The 21452-nt window shown below is 40.3% G+C and overlaps 1 protein-coding gene across 3 annotated transcripts in view; it reads left to right on the top strand.

The window, feature by feature from the left end:
• The first annotated feature begins 1054 nt into the window (after positions 1–1054).
• Positions 1055–21452, top strand: part of LOC102695662 (serine/threonine-protein kinase 38-like) — a 50338-nt gene continuing 29940 nt past the window's right edge. Inside the window, exons 1-3 of one of the 3 annotated variants that reach the window (XM_069192782.1) lie at positions 1055–1139; positions 2093–2207; positions 5927–6027. In XM_069192782.1, the coding sequence (XP_069048883.1) occupies positions 1098–1139; positions 2093–2207; positions 5927–6027 (258 nt within the window). In that variant the 5' untranslated portion in view covers positions 1055–1097. Of the gene's footprint in view, positions 1140–2092; positions 2208–5926; positions 6028–19954; positions 20311–21452 lie in introns of those variants that run through there. The other 2 variants (XM_015351929.2, XM_006633065.3) reach the window with 2 other exon arrangements.

Here is a 21452-nt window from a genome sequence, read left to right as displayed (position 1 = left end):
CAGACGAGCAGTGAGAAAAAAACACTTCAGCATGAGTCAGGGGTAGGGGTGGAGGTCAGTAATCTGACAGATTGTGGGAAGAAACTAAATCTGGAAGTTCGTGCCTTTATGCTCCTATAATGCTTACCAGGGGAGAGAAAAGTGAGAAACCAGGACGACTGGTATCTTTAGCGATACTTCCAGCCTTCCTGAGACAGCGAGTTGTAAAAATGTCCACAATAGAGGGGAGCTGTACCCCAATGATGGACTGCATTGACCTGATCACCCCCTATAACGCCTTCCAGTCAAGACAGAGAGCTGCTGCCAAACCACACTGTAATACCAAACGTGAGCACACTCTCAACAGCACACCTGTAGAATGTGGCAAGGACATCTGAAGATAAACCAGATTTCTCAACTGTCTGAGGAAGTAAAGGCGCTGTTGTGCCCTCTCTGTAGAGGAGCCAGTACAGTTGACACTGGTCAGGAGCTACAAGCCGAGCCAGAGAAGTTTTTGTTGTTCTAGTATTAAGATACTTAGCCCATTTAGTATCTTAGTAGATACCTTAGTAGTAAGGTGTTGCTGAAGTCTGATCTTGATTAAATAAAAGCATGGTGTAAAAGTAAATGTTTATTTTCCTGTTTATGCTTTTCTACAATTTATACACAATTACATAAAATACAATTCATATGCTTAATAGTTATAGTTCGTTGTTTTGAATGGAAGCTGTCTTGGGGTAGCAGCATCAGGCGGAAAAAAGTTTCAAATGGCACCCGATTTGCCTGTTTTATTGCTGGAGTCATTCCACTGCATCTGTTAAGAGGCCCACCTCATGTCGTGCAATACTTCGTGGTTACAAGTAAACACTCGTTTAAAGAGAGAAAACTGGCTCAAAACCAAATTATTTCATGCTCACTTACAAGATCTAAATTTATCCCAACTCAAACCCTTTGTGCATATTCTACAGCAGTGAAATACCAGACTCCCCTCTGTGACCCCGTAAGTACGCCTTTCTAGAGCCAGGAAGAGCGTGTCAAGATCAGCGCCTCTCATTGGCTGAGGCCGCCGATCTTCCTTCAATAGGAAGGCTGCTTGTTAGGACTGGACTTTCCCAAACATGGCGGATCGGTTGACACAACTGCAGGATGCTGTAAATTCTGTAAGAAATGAATTTGGTTTTCTAGGCAACGTTGAACGGAATTTAAATGGTTATTAATAGTTTATTTCATGATCTCTAATGATCGAGAACGAAAAAATACGAACGGTTACGGGTTTTATATTGTCGGAATGTTTTTTTTAATAAGCTATTGATTATATGTTATCCTGACCATTTGAATACTCGTGTATTTAATCTTTTCTAATTTATAAATTGCTTTCGGTGTAGATTTTCCTTTTAAAAACGCAAGCGAAATGATTTATTAATATCTGTAAGTTTGTAACAACACTCCCAGATAGTAAGACTTAGTAACTGTACTCGGATACAGTTCAGTCTCCCTGCTTAATGAAAGTCTGAACATTCTCTTTGAAAATGTTAAATACTCCAGAGCTGGCGTTCTTGGTTCTGTTTGTAGTGAGGTATTTGTACTGTCGTAGCTCTTAAAAGCGAAGACCCAAATCTGTGATTTCTAGTTCCACTCGAATGATTGATTTTTACCAGTTTTCTGGCCTTTGATCTTAGTCTTGCCCATAATGACTTTCAAGCAAATACTTTTCAAGATATCTGCTGTGCTTAACTCCATTCCAGTTGGGTTTAATATTATAGTTTTCATCTACCTTTCTGAATAACTTGGATTATTTGTCGGTGATGTGCAGACGGGTGGCGATGTTACTGTGAAGCATACCGTAAGTGTTCTTAATGCTATGTGGGCCAGCTGAATAAATTCAGCCAAGTCAGTGAAACTAAACTAAGGGGAGATGAAATCTAGCCGCATGGTTTTCATGCTAATTTCTCATCTCGTTGTGCTGTCTAATAGCCGAAGAGATTTTAAAACTACTAGCAGGTAGTGCAGTTTAAGAGTTTGCCGAGCAGAACTGAAACGGTTCTCTTGGAAGTAGAAGCTGAAGACTCAGGTTATCCAGGACCTTCTGTTGAACCTTCTGTTGTCGCTGCAGTTGGCGGACCAGTTCTGCAACGCCATCGGAGTCCTGCAGCAGTGTGCGCCACCAGCCTCCTTCAGCAACATTCAGACTGCCATCAACAAGGACCAGCCATCCAACCCCACAGAAGGTCTCTGTCTGTTCTCCTAAGATGATCTCTTGTCAGAGATAAAGTTACTGGTGGGGGGGGTGGATATTTTAATATTGTGTAATACCTCAGTAAAAAAAGAAATAAGGATACTGATGAAGGTCAATAACTGTCCAATAGCTATTGAAGTGTTTACCTGTACAATTCATAATTAATAGGTTTATTCCATGCTGAAAGGAGAAGAAAGAAAACGCAACATTTTGGCTGTGGAGCCTTCTTCGGGTGTGAGAAAGACAGGGCAGACAGCAAAGATTAAATAGCACAGGAGAACAAAAGCTGGGAGAGTGGAGGAGGCGGGAGCAGGGGAGATGCTGAGAGGCCACTCAGGCGGTGCGAAGTGGAGAGAGGTGAAGAGAGGGGTGAAGCCGAAAGCTGCATGTGAATAGAGAAGATCACACGAAAACAGGTCTGTCGTTGAGAGAAGGGGGAAGGCGTGAACCAGGTTTCTGGATATTTTTTGTTTCTGATGTCTTTCTGCTATGGGAGTAAAGAAACCCTGATCAATGTGATCATGGCCACCTGAGGTGAAATGAGAATCTAAGGGCTTGGAGAGATCTTTAATCTTCACAGCCCTAACATGTTCTCTGAAGCGGTCTCCGTGTCTCCTTCCTGATTCCCCAGTATAGACAGCTGGGCATTTCCTGCAAGAGATACAGTAAAAGAGGTCACCTGGGTGATCTGGAATTGTCCTGAAGGGCCTTGAATGAGTGTGGTGTTAGATGTGTACTTGCAGGTGATACAGCTCTGTTGCAAGGGAAAGTGCCTGGTGTGGATGGCTGCTGAGGGCGGTCAGGGGAGCTGTGAACAAGAAGGTTATGCAGATTAGGTGGTTGGCAATATGAGATGATGTGGCAATCAGAAAAGAGGGCCCCAGTGGAGGGATCAGCCTGTAGGATGGAAACGTTTTTACTAATAGTCCTGGGGTTAGAAAGTGTTAGGGTGGAAGGGAAGCACCAAAAGAATGCAGTTTTTAGGCCAGGGGTTCCTGATCAAGTTGATGGTCCGGGGGCTGTTTTTGGCCCGGGTGAGGGCCCTGTCAATAACGCTGTTAGGGTATCCTCTGCTGATGGAAAAAGGAGTGCATTTTGAGGGCTTGGTTCTGGAAGTCCATGTCATCACTGCAGAGTCGTCGTAGCCGAAGGAACTGTGAAAAGGGAGATTTTTAGTGTGTTTGGGGTGAAATGAGCAATGAGTACAGGAGATAGCTGTGTGAATCTGTGGGTTTGTAATCGACTAAAGTAGAGAGTCAGGGATGATTAATGGATAGGTTTATGTCTAGAAAAGGAAGAGTATGGAAGATATGTTAACTGTATATTTGAGGGATTGGTGGGTTGGTGAAGTGATGCAGGAAGAAGTTCATAATTATTCACATAGTGGTGGCCATACCAAAAAACTGAGCTTGGCGTTTTTTTACTCTCTAACAGAAAAGGCTTTTTTAACAGTTACAGTGGTTTTCAGTGCATAATGCATTTGTTTAGAATGTTTGCGGTGGGACTTCAGGCCAAAAATAATAGCACTAAAATACAAAACAGTATTTTTGTACTAAGGAAGCATGAAGTTATTTTCTGATTAAATCATTTTCCTTTGTGATTTCAAAGTGTCAGTTTTGTTGGAGGTCTTTCCATGAAGAATAAAACATTTGTTTTTTTTTTTTAAAAAAAGGCACTTTTATCTTTGCTTGCTCAAATCCAGCAGTGCATGAATATGCAATTCTAGAGAAGCTGACAGAGCAAGGAACTGACCCTCAGTCATCAAAAGGCAAGGATATATCCAGTCACTGGGCAGAATGGTTTTAGAGCCCCTGCCAGAAGAAAAGACTTGGTTTTCATTGGCAGACCTTCCACTACTGTTCCCAAACAGAGTAATCCGCAAATCTTTATCCTGTTGAAAGCTGCTGGAAAGCTGTCATAATGGGTGAAAGGTGCCCTTCAGTTCAACACATCGCTATCCTCAGCACAACCTCACCTGAGTTTGAACCAGCCAGAAGACCGGGAGGGGTCTGGGCTACAGGCATTCGAGAACAGAGGCCCGATGTACCAATGGGTTGTATTTTGATGAGTGAGTGTAGCTGGCAATGTTGGAAGTGCTGTGAACAGCAGAAATCATAAAAACCTTTTCCTTCCTCTGTAAGATTTCATGATTGCCATTGGACTGCATTTTCTCTGAGTCACTCTACACTACCTGTTTACGATAACCGCCAGTATCTACTCATTTTCCATGAACAAGTCTAAGCTTGTTACATTCCCTCTGGCCTGTTACTAATATATTTGGCACATTGACATCACAGCCTCATTCTCAGCTGTACAGAAATCCATACCGGTTTTCTTTTGTTGGGAAAAGTTCTATCCATTTGCATGTGATGGATTCTGATTTTGTACATGGTCTTTTGCAGACACTGGAGTTCTTGATTAAGCTACACCTTTATATAACTACTTGTCCTATCCTTAAACTTTCATGAAAAGGTGTGATGATTTTTTTTTCTTTTGCTGTATGTGATGTTTAAGTGTTTTCCTTCTAGTAAATAAAGATACTGCAACTAGTTCTTGTACTGTTTCCCTGATCAGACAGTTTGAGTGACCTCAAATTGGATTACCTCAAAACTCATGCTGGTAAAAGAAAATACAATTTCCTTCAAATACTTGAGTTTCCAAGTGAGTACCGCAGGTTGTCTCATGTTTTGGGTTTAGGCACAAAAAAAGGCAGTGTAAAAAGTTTACTTCTGTTTCTCCCATGTGTGGTTTCTTGTTTAGCTGGTGGGAGGAGGGGATTACCATTTCAGGCACTTGTTTGAGCTGTGCAGCACATGGAAATATGGTATTAGTGGTCTTGTCAGTAGGATAAGGTTATTTAAGTAATCTTTTAACCAAACTGTGCATGATGTAGTGAAACAAATGAGACTTCCACTAATAAGCATCTGATACATTACAGGCTTTACAGGAAATCACACTAACGTAATCCAAAACCAGGTTCTAACAGAACAGGGGTCTGCAACTTGTTAACCTCTGTATGACTCATGATATTGTGCTGTTCCAGTCCAAGGTTGTTTTTTTTGCTGTGTCTTTTCCATTTCAGAAGTATCATATTTCTTACCCTTGAAACCCCTGCATTTTGCATTTTTTCCCCCGCCCTTGAGGACATTCTCATGGTGCTGTGTCCATGTTCTGCATATTTTACACCCATGTAGGATCTGCGTCATAAAACCTTTGTTTGCTTTATTTAAAGTAATCCTTATAGTATTTGATTCATTTTGCACCATTATTCAGAAACTACCAAACAGGGCAGTAATGTTGTGATGCTTTGGCCATTCTCTAATCTGGGAAAACAGAGAGGGTTTTAATTAGGCTTCTAGTTTTAAAGCTGTCTGGAGGAACCAACTTAGCTTCCTTAGAATTCAAACAGTAGAAAACCTGGTCGTGCAACACAGTGTTTTAATCCAAGTTCTCAAGAAGAGTGTTTTGTCTGAACTTTTACGCTGATTAAAAAAACTACATGGGATGATGCACAGAAGAAGACATTATATATACTCCCTTTGGGTTATTGAAAATCTGTAATGGAAAATTTTGTTCCCATTTTCACTTGATGTTGACCTTAAATCTCACTTGAGGTAAGTACACAGCTTAATTTAGTCTGCTCCAAAGTTGAAGATGTATAGTAGGTGGCTTGTCTCTGCTTTTGTTCAAATGCCCTTTTTCTGCTTTCAGAATATGCCCAGTTGTTTGCTGCTTTGATTGCCCGAACTGCAAAGGACATTGATGTGCTGATCGACTCGCTGCCGAGTGAGGAGTCAACTGCAGCCTTACAAGTAAGTTTCATTTTTTCGTCTTTCTCTTTTATACTGCCAGAGTTTGGAACTGCGGGGTCCTCCCATATGGGGGGAGCGTATGTTTGTCTTTTTTATTTCAAACTGGCTGGGCACTAGGTTTACAAGGAATGTTTTGCTTTTCTGCGTCGTGTTACTTTGCCACCATCTTGTTTGTTTTAATCAACACCTTTATGGGGGCAGTAAATACATGTGTTTTAGGCACAACCACGATAAGTATAAAATCTCTGAGAAGAAGTCCTTTTCAGACCTTTTTCCAATTGCTTAAGTTACTGTACTATTGGCTGGTCATGGTAATATTTTGGTATCCTATACTAAATGTTGCTCATCTCACAGCCTATGAAAAACGAAGACTTGTCTGGTGGCTTAACTGTCCCTTTAATAGAGGTTACCGAGGAAAGAAGGCTGTCTATCTTACTTTTGCATTTCAGACGAAATCTGACAAAATCACCAAGAACCTTACAAATTTGTCACAACAGGGCACGTTGTAAATATCAAGGTCTAAAATATAGATTTTACTGAATTCAATATTCAGAGCTTATAAAATGTCCATGAACCAGGAATAGCTGACAATGGCTGAATGAAATCTCAATCTTCAGAAGAACTGAGCTGTGTTACTGAATGCTTGTTTGGGTTAGGTTAGGTGAGAGCAATGTCCTCTGCAGCTGCCTGAGAGGCAGCACAGTTGCTTTTACATCCAGACCACAGAATATATCTTTATCAGTCTTATCAAAAATCTTAAGTAACCCTCAGAGTTGTGTGGCTCTTGACACACGGCTAGCTTATTTATAGTACATCCCTCTGCATGTGAAAGAGCTTGAAGACAGGATCCACTGTGGGGCTCTCAGCTAAATCAAAACATGCTCATGGGTTTTGTGTTTTTAGCAGCAATGGCTTTATGGACAGCAGTGTGTGTCACAGCATTGTACATCTAGCTTAAAAGCCAATAGAAAAACAGGCCTATTTGGGGAGACATTCATGTGTGTGATACAGTTTTTCAGGCTTTGAAATGAGTTTCACATCTTGGATAGTGGGTGTGTGGCTGACTATAACAAGCCTACATTTCATCAATCAGTGAAAAGCTGAGGAAAGATTCAGAGCTGTCCTGACTTTGGTCAGTTGGAACACTTACTGTAGGCGTTTGAGTTTTTAGGGTTTCCCAAGTAGAAAAATGACTGGTCCTGTCAATATGGTTTTGCATAACGGTTTTGAAAGAAGAGTGATGCAGTGCTGCAGCAGCACGTGTTTGGGAGTTCACACAGAAGACTTTAAATCTCTTTAAATGATATGCATTGAGTGTCATATCAGTGACTTAATTTTCCCAGTTTGTATGTTATTGAATATCAGGGGTCTGACATTTAGGTGTTTTATTTTCTGATGCCCCTTTTGTGTTTGTTACATCAAATTCAGTGTTAAAATATATATTACTTAGTAAGTACCTGCTGCAATGTTGCACTGATTGTTTCTTAACAAAGCTGACTCGTTATGCACTCTTAAGGAGGTTTTGACACAATCCAACTGCCATTTCCTTTTGTTACATCACATCACAACTGGCTTTAGGTCAACTGAATTGGGTTTGCCTTCCTGTTGCAGTTAAACTATTTTCCATGAATGTGATTAATCTAGAACTAAAAGCAGAACAATATCTAGAACAGAATGGCAGGTCAATTGAGATTTTTCTGCTAACTGTTTGCAAGGAGGTGTGTAAATGCTGCGTGGTGTAAAACACAAATGCTGTGATTTTGCTGTTTGTGGTCTCACATGAAGTGTTGGCACTGTTTGTAAATGTTACCTGCCTATAAGCAAGCTTTGCTCAATTTAGTGTGGATTTGTTATGTCATGTAACCCATAATGCTTAACCCTAATACTGCAAACAGAGCATTTTAAACAAAAGAGCATTTATATTTTTGCCAAATAAAGAGCTTAAAAGGTGGATATGCAGTGTGCTGGAGTATTACGTTACAAAGCAAGAATTGTCTTGTATGGATTTTTTTTTTGCAATCGGAAGATTTGTTGAAGGCACATGCCTCAGCAGGATGCAAAATGGCACATCTTGCTCATGTACGGATATGTATTTTTTTCTGAGGTGTTGTGACTCATTTCAACTAAAGGTTTAATTTCATGCAGCACTGTCATACATGCTTGGTACCACAAGCGTGCTGATAATCAGAGATATTTGTCAGAATATGAGCAAGTTCTTTAATAAACACCTTCTAACTGTTTACTTTTATCTTCTGTTGTCCGTGGCAGGAAATGGGATGTGGTAATATATCTTCAGTAAGCAGTTCCTCTTTCACACTTTATTACAGCCTTGGTGCTGCATTCAAGTTCTAATGTTAGAACTTTGTGCTTCTAACATTAATGCTGGATAATTTTATATGTAATTAAAATCTGTGCTTAAATTTACAAACATGCCCGTTTTCATCAGACGTTATGCCAAAAAATAAAGCACATTGCATAGTTTCTGGTATAACTCAGGAATTTGGCAGTTTTTAGAATGCTATGATTTCAACGATGAGATAGTTCTACATTCTCTCAATGAAATGGATATTTCACTGTGCCTTTTAAATTAACAACACATCCATTGTTGAGACCTTGCTTGGTGGAAAAAGCCAATCCTAGGAAAAAGAAGAGATGACAAACATCTGGAACCGTAGCTTCAGAGTCCTGGGTTCAAATCTGTCCGAGTCTCTGAGGAGCTTTTATGTTCTCCCTGTGTTGGATATTTCCAGGTGCTCTGGTTTCCTCCCATAGTTCAAAGACATGCTGTCCAGGTTAATTGCCCTGTGCATGTGAGTGTTTGCTTGCCCTGTAATACAGGGGTGTCCCACCTGGTGTCCTGTGCCTGACGTTGAGACTCCTGCTAAAGCAGTGTTTCGCCTTCCTGGTCCTGGAATATTTCTGTTCCTTCTGTTGTTGAGCTGCTGATGAATTAAACTTACTCTGCCAGCAGATTTATAACTGTTCACTCGGTTCTTAGTCTCACAAGTCATTTATATTGATTTCAAAGAAATAATTCAAATGGATCTACATTTCAACTTTTTGCTTTCTGAACAGTTTACCAATTGCTGCTGCCGCTGCACAGGGGGGAATGATGCGGTCAAACTTTCTTTAACCCAGAGTTTAAATTCCACTTTGTAAGTCTAAATGGCAGAAATTCTGAAACCCAGCTTCTGATACAGAGTTGATGCTTACTTTAAACCTTTTTTCACTGTTCAGAGACGGCAGAGTGTTTTTAAAAACAAGTCATTCTAGCAGAGGTCCAGTAAGCTTAATGCTTTATGAGGTGGAATGAAATCAGGAGGCGACTCCAGTGTCAGGACTGGGAAATGCTACTCCGGAGATAAATTGGCCGCTGCACTGAAAGTAGATGGGCCTGCTGCTCCTTTGACAATGATTGCTTCACAGTTCAGGAACACATGTAGAGCTGATGCCATCACACAGCCGAGAGGACCCGTATCCTTTCATGGGGCAAAACTAGTAAATTTGTCTGAAAAATTGAGGAAAAGTGTTTGTGAATCCCCCCCCCCACACACTTTTTACTTTACTTAGGCTGCAAGCTTGCGCCAGCTTGAGGAGGAGAATCACGAGGCAGCAGCTCGACTGGAGGAGGTGGTGTATCGAGGGGACATGCTACTGGAGAAAATCCAGAATGCTTTGGCAGACATCGCGCAGTCTCAGCTACGGACGAGGAGTGGAGCACCCAGCCAGCCAGTTCCAGACTCCTAGCAGCAGGGGGCAGCACCCAGCTGTACAAACACAACAAGCCAACACATCTTGAGGACTTTTTTCTTTCATTGACATTGAAAGCAAGATGCTTCCATGAATGCCAGAGTATGGCAACTATGTGGGAAACTATCATGTTAATTAATGATTATTTAGCGCTTGCTTTTAACTGACTGAAGTGCCCATTAGAGATATTTTCTGTACTTTTTGTTAATGTTAACTTCCTAATATTGTACATTGTGTATTTATATCCTTTCATGTCTAATTCTAGACACATGTTCACTACTAGGTCAACTAAGAAATCCAAAGTTTTTTCAACTTCTTTTTTTGTTGTCAGTTGTTAAATTGATGAAGTGAACGAGGATGACTTTAAACCCCTAATTTAATTAAAAACAAACACATAGGTGATGACTGTCTGTGTACTGTTGAAATGGCATGTGGCTGCATCCCATGAGCAGCTGTAGTTAGAATAATGCCAGTTACTTGGGTGGTGCAGTGGCTCTTTGACTAAGGTTGGTTGCCGGTTCGTATCCAGCAGCCAGCAGAGGATCCCTACTCCGTTGGACCCCTTAACCCCAACTACTCCAGGGGTGCTGTATAAATGGCTGACTCTGTGCTCTGACCCCAAGCTTCTCTCCCTCTCTTGTCTCATGGAGAGTAAGTTGGGCTATGTGAAGAGACAAATTCCTAATGCAAGAAATTGTATATGGCCAATAAAACGATCTTATTCAGACATTAGCAAGCTGCAAAAGTGCTTATCAGCCTGTAAGATGTCTCTTTCAATGCAGGTTAATCAATTTCTGTTAAAGTTCCATTAAATCTGTTCCTCCTTATAAACAGATGAGCAAGATCAAGCAATCTTCCCCAGCAGCCCCTCTAGTTCACTCCATTGCAGTGTTTTACTCACACAAGCTCCTTGTTTTATTGATCATTAGCCGTCTCGGTAATTTAAGTACAGGTTGCCTGAAGGAAAGGGGGTGAGCTGCAGGGGCAACCTGTTGAGGCCCTCCTGACCTTCCCCCAAGCTAGGCTGGGTGTTTTCTGCCTTTTCATGGTGGGGGGAGCCCTTTTCAAGAAATCCCTCCCAATAAAGAGCTGAAATCTGTAGGTGGGTGTAAAAAACAATTGAAAAGGATCTTAGACACTTCAACACACACACATGCTGTCAGCACTGATCTGCCCTGTGAGAATGATCATCTTTACACACCCAGCCTGGGAATAGCTTCACACTGTGCCTTTCTAGCACCTGCTTTGGAGAACTCCTGGTTGGCCCTGGCTGCCTTGCTGAAAACCCCTAATCTATATATTTTTTTTTAAATACATGAAAAATACTATGTGCCCTAAGAAGGCTATATTTGGAACTTTAAATACAAGCTTTCAGTTTTCATCAAATTGGTTATTTACCCTCATTTTTACAGTTAATATATTAATCTGTTTTCAAGTCACATACTGTACTACAACTTTAATGAAACAGGTTACAGGGATTAAAACCGGGAGAATGTCTGGCTCTGCGTGACTGAAAGTGTCCTCATGGCGAACAGAATTTGGAAATGGTTTGTCAGCCGTTCTCTCTCCGTTCACTTAGGTTAGTTGCTTCAGTTCTACAGTCATGTGAAAAAGAAAGTACACCCTCTTTCCATTCTGTGGTTTTATATATCAGGACATAAAATAATCTGGTCCTTACCAGGTCCTAGAATTAGGTAAATCTAACCTCAGGTGACAAACACATAACGGATTCCACCATGTAATTTAACAACAAAAAAAAGCCAACATGCAGAAGCCACATGTGAACAAAACCAAGTACACTCCTTGATTCAGTAGCTTGTAGAACCACCCTTTAGCAGCAATAGCTTGAAATAAATCATTTCCTGTGCGAGTTTATCAGTCTCTCACATCAATTCGGCCCACTCTTCCTTACAACTGCTTCAGTTCATTGATGTCTGAGGGCATTCATTTATGCACAGCTGTCTTAAGGTCCCACCACAGCATCTCAATGGGGTTGAGGTCTGGACTTTGACTTGGCCATTCCAACACCTTGATTCTATTCTTTTTCAGCCTTTCAGTTGTAGATTTGCTGGTGTGCTTGGGATCATTGACCCAATTTCAGCCAAGCTGTCAGACAGATGGCCTCACATTTGTGTCTAGAATACTTTGGTATAAAAGAGGAGTTCATGGTCGACTCGATGACTAAGGTGCCCAGGTCCTGTGGCTGCAAAACAAGCCCAAACCACCCTTCCACCACCGTGCTTGACAGTATGAGGTGTTTGTGGCAATACGCTACATTTGGTTTTCTTTTCAGTGGTTTGGTCAAATGCAACTTTACAAACCCAAGCCATACTGCCATGTTCTTTTTGGAGAGAAGGGGCTTTCTCCTGGCCACCCTTCTAAGAATGCCATACTTGTTTAGTCATTTTCTGATCATACAGTCATGAACTTTAACATTTAACATGTTAACAGAGGCCTGTAGATCCCTAGATGTAGCTCTTGGGTTCTTTGCGATTTCTCTCAGCATTATACAGTCTGACCTTGGGGTGACGTAGCTGGGACACCCACTCCTGGGAAGATTGGCAACCATCTTGAATGTTCTGCATTTGTAAATAATCCTTCTCACTGTAGAAGAATGAATTTCTAATTGTTTGGAAATGGCCTTATAACCCTTCCCAGATTGATGAGCAGCAACGGTTGCTTCTCTGAATCCATTGCTGATGTCCTTTCTTCTTGGCATGATGTTAACACACACCTGAGTACTCCAGACCAGCAAACTGCCAAAAGTTCTGCTTTTATAGAGGTGGTCACACTTCCTGATGCTCAACTAATCAGATGCATTAGATTAGCAGCACCTGGCTGTTAAATACCTTCTTAATTGCTGTGGAAGCAGTAAGGGTGTCCTTAATTTGTCCACATGGTTATCTGGGGCTAGATTTGTCTAATTATAGAAGTTTGTGAGGACCATATGATTGTTATTTATGCCCTGATATGTAAAACCATTGAAGTGAAAGAGGGTGTACTTTCTTTTTCACATGACTATATATCTATGTATATACTATGTATTTACCAGTCCATGATAACTGCATTGATTTCACATCTTTAGCATAGCCTCATTCAGTTGTTTACTTTAAAACCCCAATTTTGGGTGTGTCTGACAGAAAACTGAATAGATTGCAGAACAGGGAATTCTCAGTCAGTAATTCTTGACATTATCAAGATTAATTCCAGAGATTATCAGAGTTTGAGTCCCTACAGTGTAAGAAGTAATTGTTGGTGGAATTGAATGCTTTCACTCTGAAATGTGATTAAAATAGTTCACTTTTCATTTCCTCTTCACGTACTACAAAAGGTTTTGTGGACTTTCATTGTTTGCATAATTATGTAAAGAAATATACATCACTAAGAGAAATGGGACTGCTGTTAACTAATTCAAGATTTCACTTGTCCATAAATTGTGACAAATTAGCATGCCACATTTTCCCATTGTCTAGGAATCATTGTTTATATTGCTGATTCACCAACCTGAATGTAGATGTTAAGGGGTTTAACAAAGTGTAAGTGAATTTTAAACTGAGTCATATTTCAGATACTTTTGAAAGGAATTCTAAGGATTACTGATGATGTGCATTAATTTAATCCGACATTTCGGCAAAACATGTAATGAATTGTAGAATGAGAAAAAAAGTAATCCTAGGTTTTGTAAGTATATATTTTTGTTGAGCCTGAAAAACTCAATAAATTGATCACTGTTGGGTTGGGAACTTTGATTAAGTGAGACATAAAAAATCAGACATGCTTTGGATATTAATTCGTTGATGTAAGTGCCTGCTTTGGAGACCTCTCTCAGATGTGAGAGAAAAGAGACACCTTTCTTACAAGCACTCTCAAGTGAGCGTTCTGTAAGAAATACTGAACTTTGTTCTTGCAGTGAAGGGGAACTTGTGGTTTGGGTTATTTTAGTGAGCTATGTAAGGGCAGTGGGTGTGAGAAAGTAATGAGAGCAATGGTACAGTTATTGCAACTAGTACAGACCTGTTTTAATGTGAGCTCATGTTGCATGATGAGCTAATGGGCTTTTTTTATTTCATGTGTTTAATGATTCTGACTACCTTCCTTTTTCTGCAGTGGCCACTTCTGTACTGAAAGTACCTTTGAGCCCAAATTGCTTCTTCTCATTTGCAATCTTCCTTGTGCTGTTATATCACTAAATGGTGTTCCACTCGTTTAATGTGATTCTCCAGTATTTTGGTGCACCTCTGCAAATTACGTTTATTAAGTTAGCTTTCAGAAAACTGAGACACTTCATGTTACGTGTAGAGACAGAAATGTTAACCAGATCTGTCTAGACCTTAGTAAGACATTAAAGCTTGATTACTAATCTCTGCCCCTTATTGTTTACCCATTAAATTAATTTCCCAGGACCCTATATATAGATTTGCTTGGGGTAACAATTAAACCGACAGATGTTTTTTCCAGTATTGATCAAAATGTTGAATGTCTGGCATATTTTTCTTTGAATAATTCAGATTTTACAACAGTTGAATTCATGCGAGAAGCCTTCAGTAATGGTTTGAGCAAAACCAGCGGCTCTTTATGTGAACAATATAGGTGTTGTCAAGCAATAAGGCAAAAGCAGATAACGGCTAATAACAGTCCCTAATAGCAGCATTTTCTGTGCTTCATTCCTAATGAAATTTGTGCTGTCCGTGAGTTGGAATTCTAGGTTTCCTGGCCTGTTTTAGAATGGGTTTTCAATCCCTTATCATGGCAACATTTTATTACCCATGAAAACAATTCTCTGAACATTCTCTTAAATTTTTCAATTTAAAAATTCTCTGAAATTTTTAAGCAGCAGGACTTTTGTGATCACTTGGTCTCATTAAAAAAGGGTTTGAAATGCAGTGTACAGAGCCTATATTCAGTAAATCCTACAGAAGTAATTTAAACTCTGGACCACACTCCTTGATTTTTCCATTTCCTTTTTAAAGAAATGTTCTTCTGCCAACCTGGAAGGAGTGATTTACCCCAAACCTGAGTATGGCACTGACTGTGATAGAGCAGCACGTCTGGAGCTCAGAATGCGGTTGGTCAACTCCGTGCTGATTGCTGAGTTTGACCTCGGTCACGTTTATGAATGGGAAAGTAATACAGTGTGTAACGTATCAGTTAAACTATACCCTTTGAAGAAAATTTGTTTTCAGGGGATCTAACCTTTTTAGGTTTCATTGGTGATACATTTACCTTATTTCTTATAAAGCATTAGCTGTTTTATTTAATTTTCAGTGTAACAATTACCTTTCGATGTCTGGAATAGGATGATATGTATTTATGTAATTCTGTTAATATTATGATAAGGCTGGAGAAGCACCAAAAAAATGCCACTACAATGCCTTAATGTTGTAACCCCCAATATAATAGATGTATTTATTTAAGACTCTTAAAACTGAAAATGTGAAAGCAAAGTGACAGGTCACGCATTAAGGATATTTAAATGCCTTCAAATGCATTGTTACCTACGTCTGATAGAATGAGATCTTTACTCGGATCAGCTATTAAATTGACTTAATATTTACCATAGCCCAAAAAGGTCTGTGAGATATCTTAAGACAATGTGAATTGTAACTAACAAAAAAAAGATTTATATTTCAGGCACATTATCAGTACATTGCCATCATTCTAGACAGAATGCCACACAACTACATTTTGCTGTTCTTTAAACATCCACATTGAAGTTGTCAGAGGACATTCTGTAAATATTAATCTTTTCCACTTAGAGTTGACAATATACAGTACAGTATGTGGCCAAAAAAGGAAAAAAACTGCTCTCTACATCTCTCTTGGAGCAGCAGTGATGAATAGTGGTTCGGTCTCTGAACTGCAAACAGGAGGCTCAAATGCTTCAGTAAATGCCCTACTGTGTAATTCACTTACTCCAAGTCTTCTTTTTAAATACAAAAATGTTCCTAATTGACATACTTGGTTCAGTAAAGGATTGCTCCCATCTCCTTGTCTGTTGACACTGAACAGTTTCAAAATGAAAAAGGGTTACAATATTCAATGTTTATTAACAGCACAATGAGCCCCCATGTTATTACAATAATTTAATGTTATTTTTAAATTCAATTTTTTTTAATTTTTAATGAATATGAGAGGCGACGGTTGGTTTCAGTGATTTTGTTGCCCCTTAGTTTTTAAAACTGAGAAAAAGAGTTCGTAACCGCTCGACTGTCCACTCCAAATGGAAAGTTTCCGATCTCGAGCCACACTGGATGAGCTGGTGACACATTCTGCTCTGTGTCACGTGACACATTCAGCACCGCCAAACCATGCGTCAGACGTCAATCTGCCCCTTACAATAGCTTGGTACAGGAAACTGCACCCTCAGCTGCCAGCAATATTTGCAAAACTGAGGCAAACAGGTGTAGCAGGGCAGCACCATGATAGTAGCCATATCACCCTGAAACTGGCAGCCCACTGAAGCTCAGCAGGTGTGAGCCTGGTCAGTACCTGGATGGGAGACTCCTGGGAAAAACTAAGGTTGCTGCTGGAAGAGGTGTTAGTGGGACCAGTAGGGGGTGCTCACCCTGCGGTCGGTGTGGGTCCTAATGCCCAGTATAGTGACAGGGACACTATACTGGAAAAAGGCGCCATCCTACCAATGAGACATAAAACCGAGGTCCTAAGTCTCTGTGCTCCATGGGTGTTTCTTGAAAAGAGTCGGGGTGTTACCCTGGCATCCTGGCCTAATTTCCCCCTGGCCTTCACTAATCATGGCCTCCTTATAATCCCCATCTCTGAACTGGCTTCATCACTCTGTCTCCTCCCCACTGAGAGCTGGTGTGTGCTGAGTGTACTGGCGCATCATCCAGGTGGGGCTGCACACTGGTGGTGGTGGAGGGGATCCCCATTACCTGTAAAGAGCTTTGAGTGGAGTGTCCAGAAAAGCGCTCTATAAGTCTAACAAGTGTAAGGAACTATTTATTATTATTATTTGCGTGTGCACAAAAACTGCAGTAATTATGGTAATAAAAACTCAAGCTCTTAACATGCACAGAAAACAAGACAGCTGATGCTCTTGGTGGTGTCTCTCCCACCTCAACTAAGCTCCACCATTGATCCAACTAAATGCAGCCTGTTTTGGAAGCCTGCTTAGACCTTGGCATGGCTTTAGTGTTGAAAGAGACAGGAAGATTGTATGTTAAACAAATGACATCTGCTACCGGCTGATAAGGGCGGCACATGGACATTGTGTACCAAACCCCAAAAAAGGGCTTAACTGCTTTTCCTTTGCATGTGTCTTAACCCTAAGATTTCATTCTAACTCCTTGAATCCAATCAAGTTAATCACGGTTTGATGACGAACTTAAGAAATTGCAATGCAAGCTATATTGAAAACAAAGCCCATATATGTCTGCTGTCCTAGGAACTTACGAATGTTTTGGCTTTGGTTAATGGGACAACACTAAGAATAATGGGTCTGCTCAGGCACCAATCCAATTTACAGTAGTTAAATCATCATTCTTACTTTCAGGAAATTATAAAGAACTGTACAGGACAGATAAGGGGGCCTTTATTACAAAATAAATCTTCCCTCTGCTTTGTCTGTCCCACATTCTTGGAAAAAAAAAAAAACAAAATGAGTCGTAGACTGTGTCATCATGCTCTATTTTTAAAGAATTATGACACCGACATCATCTCATTTAATGATGTCAAGCATCAAAGTCCAGCCCCTACAGAGGTGGAAGTACCAACAGCAGACGTTGACATCATCATCAGCCGAGCGCCTGAAGGAATTGAACAGTCCCTAAAAGGAGCTGCTGTGGTCAAAGAGTGCCTGTCGTCCCTCAGGGCACTGTGATGTTAGTCCAGAATTGTCGATGTTAGTAATGTCCTTTGAAGTGTAACAGTAAGTTTCACTGACCAGCAGTATTTGACAGTACACCTAAAAGTTTCAACTCGCAGTAGGTAAATTCACTTTTTTTTAAAAGAGGGACTTGTGCTCCCTTTTATTGCAAACAGCACGTCTTAGTACACAGAACTATTTCCCCATCTGCTTCTTGTCAGTGACATCACCACCTGAGGCCTGTGGTATTCACAAGACCCACACCCATTTTTAACCCTTCGTTTCTGGAGGTCAGATATTCTGCTCATGCAGTTTAGTTATAAGACACTAAAATTTTAAGCTGGTGATATTATTTTTTGTTCACATAATTTTGCCATGCAAAAGATTATAGATAGAGTTTTTTGCAGCAGGTAAAATATTTCAATTTTGCCTTTTGACAGGATTGTCTTTCTTATGATTGATACCATTCTTCACCCCTCTGCTCTTCTTAATACCACCTTCCACGGTCTCCTCTATTGTTATTGTTGTAATTATAATTGTGTCCTGTCTTGTGAAATCTTCTTATTTATTGTTGTAGTCTTCTTATTAATTGTTATTGTCATCCTGTAAAGCGCTTTGAGAAGCCACCTTTAAACGCGCTATATAAAATAAAGTTTATTATTATTATTATTATTATTATTATTATTATTACCATACACATAACTTTTTTGTTGCTTGGAAATAATGAGTAGGATTCCATTTTGTTATATGTTACCTTAGTATTTTAAATATGAATTGCAAAAATTGGGTTCTCCATTTTAGAACAATAGCAAAAATCAACTTCTCTTTCTTTTTAAAATGTTTACATAATTGAACAGTTAAGTTGTGAGTGTTGCAGAAGCACGCTGTGCATCTCACTGACTGACCATGAAGGTAGAGACAGAGGCTCAGGGGTTCACATACAGTTTCTCTAAGTCCTCTTAATACACTAATGCCACACGAGTCTTCACACAATACAATGTGACTGGAAGTCAATGCACATTTACCCATTACACTCATGCAGGAGAGCTTTTTTGTGTTGATCAGAAGTCACAGGAAGCTGTTGAGAAGATTTTGGCTTAAAATAGTTTTAGCTAATGCAATTGCTCTTCATTAAATGCAACAACAAATGGCCCATACACATTGCTCCAGGAAGAGAGAGTGACATCATTTACAAGAATGAGGAAATTAAAAGGCAGTGCTCAGGGCATATTGCAAAAGCAACAGAGAGTCTCCAGGGTACTGTGACCCATACCTAAGGAATAAACAGGTTTCTCATAATGGCTAGATGGAGGAATGATTGTTTCACCACTGTGCCACAGAAATATTGGAATGGGTCCTAAGAAATAAGAAATGTGCATTCTCTTGGAGGTGGTAAAGTTCTAGCAGAGGAAGAGGACCATAACAAAGGTTACAAATGAGAGAAAGCGATTTGGCCCATCAACCACATACCGTAACTGGGCTGTTTCATTCTCCCACAACCCTTTGTGTAAACAAGTGCCTCCTTGTTTTCTCTTGTTTTAAAAGTGCTCCCACATAGTTTCCACTTGTCTCTTCAGGTTTGTTGATTCTGAAGAAGACGTTCACTGGGTTGACTCTGTCATGACTTTGAGGATTTTGGATACTTGTATGGGGTCAGCTAATAATCTTCTCTGTTCAATTCCTGCAGGCTGTCCAGTGTAGGTTGTTCCCTTCAGCACCAGAGTGTAACTGGTTGCTCTTCTCTGGACTGATGCTAAAGCAGCAGTATGTTTTTATATAATATGGTGTCCAAAATGTGCACCCAACCCAGACGAGGTCATTCAAGTGTATTACACAATTTTAATTCGACATCCCTTCATTTCTAAATTGTGTGCTTTCAACTGCACAACTGTTTCAACTGTTCTCCGCATTGTAAGAGGAGGTGTAATTGGATAAAGGATATTTTCTGGGAACAAGCTGATGACCAGAAACTTCCCTGGAACCCCTTATCCTGGAGTGAGTCTTCAAACGGTGACTGTAACATTCATAGTACAGTACATACTGTTCATCAAACGACATCATCCAGGGGCCACAAAAGAAATGTGATATAAACTCTGTAAAAAAAATGGGTTGGCATTATGTGAATCACCCATTAAAAATCAAATCTGACGACCACTCCAACAGAGGGTTAACCTTTCCCCAGCCCAGCTGTGTGTACGAATGGGTGCACTCTGTGGCTGACGTACTGTGCGTCCTGTAAATGGACAGAGTGGGCTCACGCCTCCCGTTCTGATTAGTCGAGACGCGCGGTCACCGCCCCCCTCCTCTTTTGTGATTGGCCGTGGCGCCCGCCGATCCCGGTGACGCAGGGATGCGTGGCGTGAGGTCTCTGTGAGCAGGAACAGGAAAGACTGGTTATATTGTTACTAACAGGGGAGAATCTACAAGGTTGGCGCTGCTTTATTGAAAGAAACAACTGGCGAAGTTTCGAAAACATTACCTTGCTCAAATAGAGGTTTTTTTCTACGTCTGCCGGATTACCAAAAAGTGCACGGATTTTTTTTTAGACTAGGCACAGGGGATGACCCTCAGCTGAATTTGCCTTAATCTTCTGAGACTTGTCTGGGCTCTTATTTTCCTTTACAGTTTTGACCGAGGTTTAATTCGTAGGGAAATTATCTCCAGTTCCAAATCGGAGAAAAAGATCGCAGGAGGACGCGTCGGTGAGTGTAAGGATATTTTCCAAACTTTTATTTCCGAAGCGTAGTTGTTATGCAGCTCCAAAATCTGTTTGCATTGGAGTGTGCAATGGGAGATGAGATTTCCTAGCATATTTTTGGAATTGCTATAAAAACCCGAGACAAATGCCTCACATGACGATAAAACACATCACTTGATATAAGAGATGGGATAATTTTAGCGTATCTGTGATAATTTTCCTTTTAAAGTCAAGGCGGTTGTGGTATTTTTAGAGAGCGTTTTAGCTAGCTTTATTTAAAAAAGAAAGTTGCAGCTAATCCTATTTTCAGGACGCCGGGGCTCTAGCTAAATATGTTTGTATCATCATATATTTTAAGATTAATTCTCAGTTGACCTCATCCCCTTTGATAAGACAGCCTACTAAGTGCTTCAAACAAATCATGGTTTTCAATAAGGTTGAGCGATTGCACCTTTCGTGTCAAGGTGATATTAAGTGGCATGGTTTGTGCCGTGTTTTTCGGAGAAAACGCCAGCGGTATATAAAACTCACGATACATTTTCTGTCTGTTGGATGTACCTCTTAGAAATCTCCTCTTTCATTTATTGCAACAAATAGCAAGTCAGGTTTACTTCAAACACCACAGAGCACAGTCATAGTTTCCCCTAGAGGTTTACTTTCAGACTTTTCCGTCTGAGCTTTCTTAGTATTCTTCCAGTAGTTCGAGCTCTTTTGGAGACAGTCCCTAACCTGCTTCTGTCACAACTCTTCATATTCTCCTCTACATCCGTTTTTTAAGTTGTCCATAGCGTCACATTTGAGCCCCATATTCAGAATTAGCCTTCCGGTGTAAACATAACTTTCTAAATGTGTTTTTGATGCTCATTCTATCAAGGTCTGGCGCCTAGTGGATATGGACTGATCTCTCCAATGCTAAGTTTATTTTCTATACAGAAATGTCAAATGTTAAATTGGATATCTTTGCATGTGAGCATCTACGAGTTGGATACCTTTTGGAAAGTTCTGATCGTGCACATTGGTTTCACATTGAACCCTGTTTCAGTGGCATGATTTGCTTGGCTAAGATCCGTACTGTGAGTCATGTAATCACAGCCTTATCCGTAGTAGAAATGTACATACATTTTCTTGGGACCTGCTGAAACTCCCTATAAT

This window comes from Lepisosteus oculatus, chromosome 7 (genome assembly GCF_040954835.1).
Source record: "Lepisosteus oculatus isolate fLepOcu1 chromosome 7, fLepOcu1.hap2, whole genome shotgun sequence".
In the NCBI taxonomy this organism is placed as follows: Eukaryota; Metazoa; Chordata; class Actinopteri; order Semionotiformes; family Lepisosteidae; genus Lepisosteus; species Lepisosteus oculatus.
Note: the sequence above shows the minus strand (reverse complement) of the source record. Positions and strands in the feature narration are given on the sequence as shown.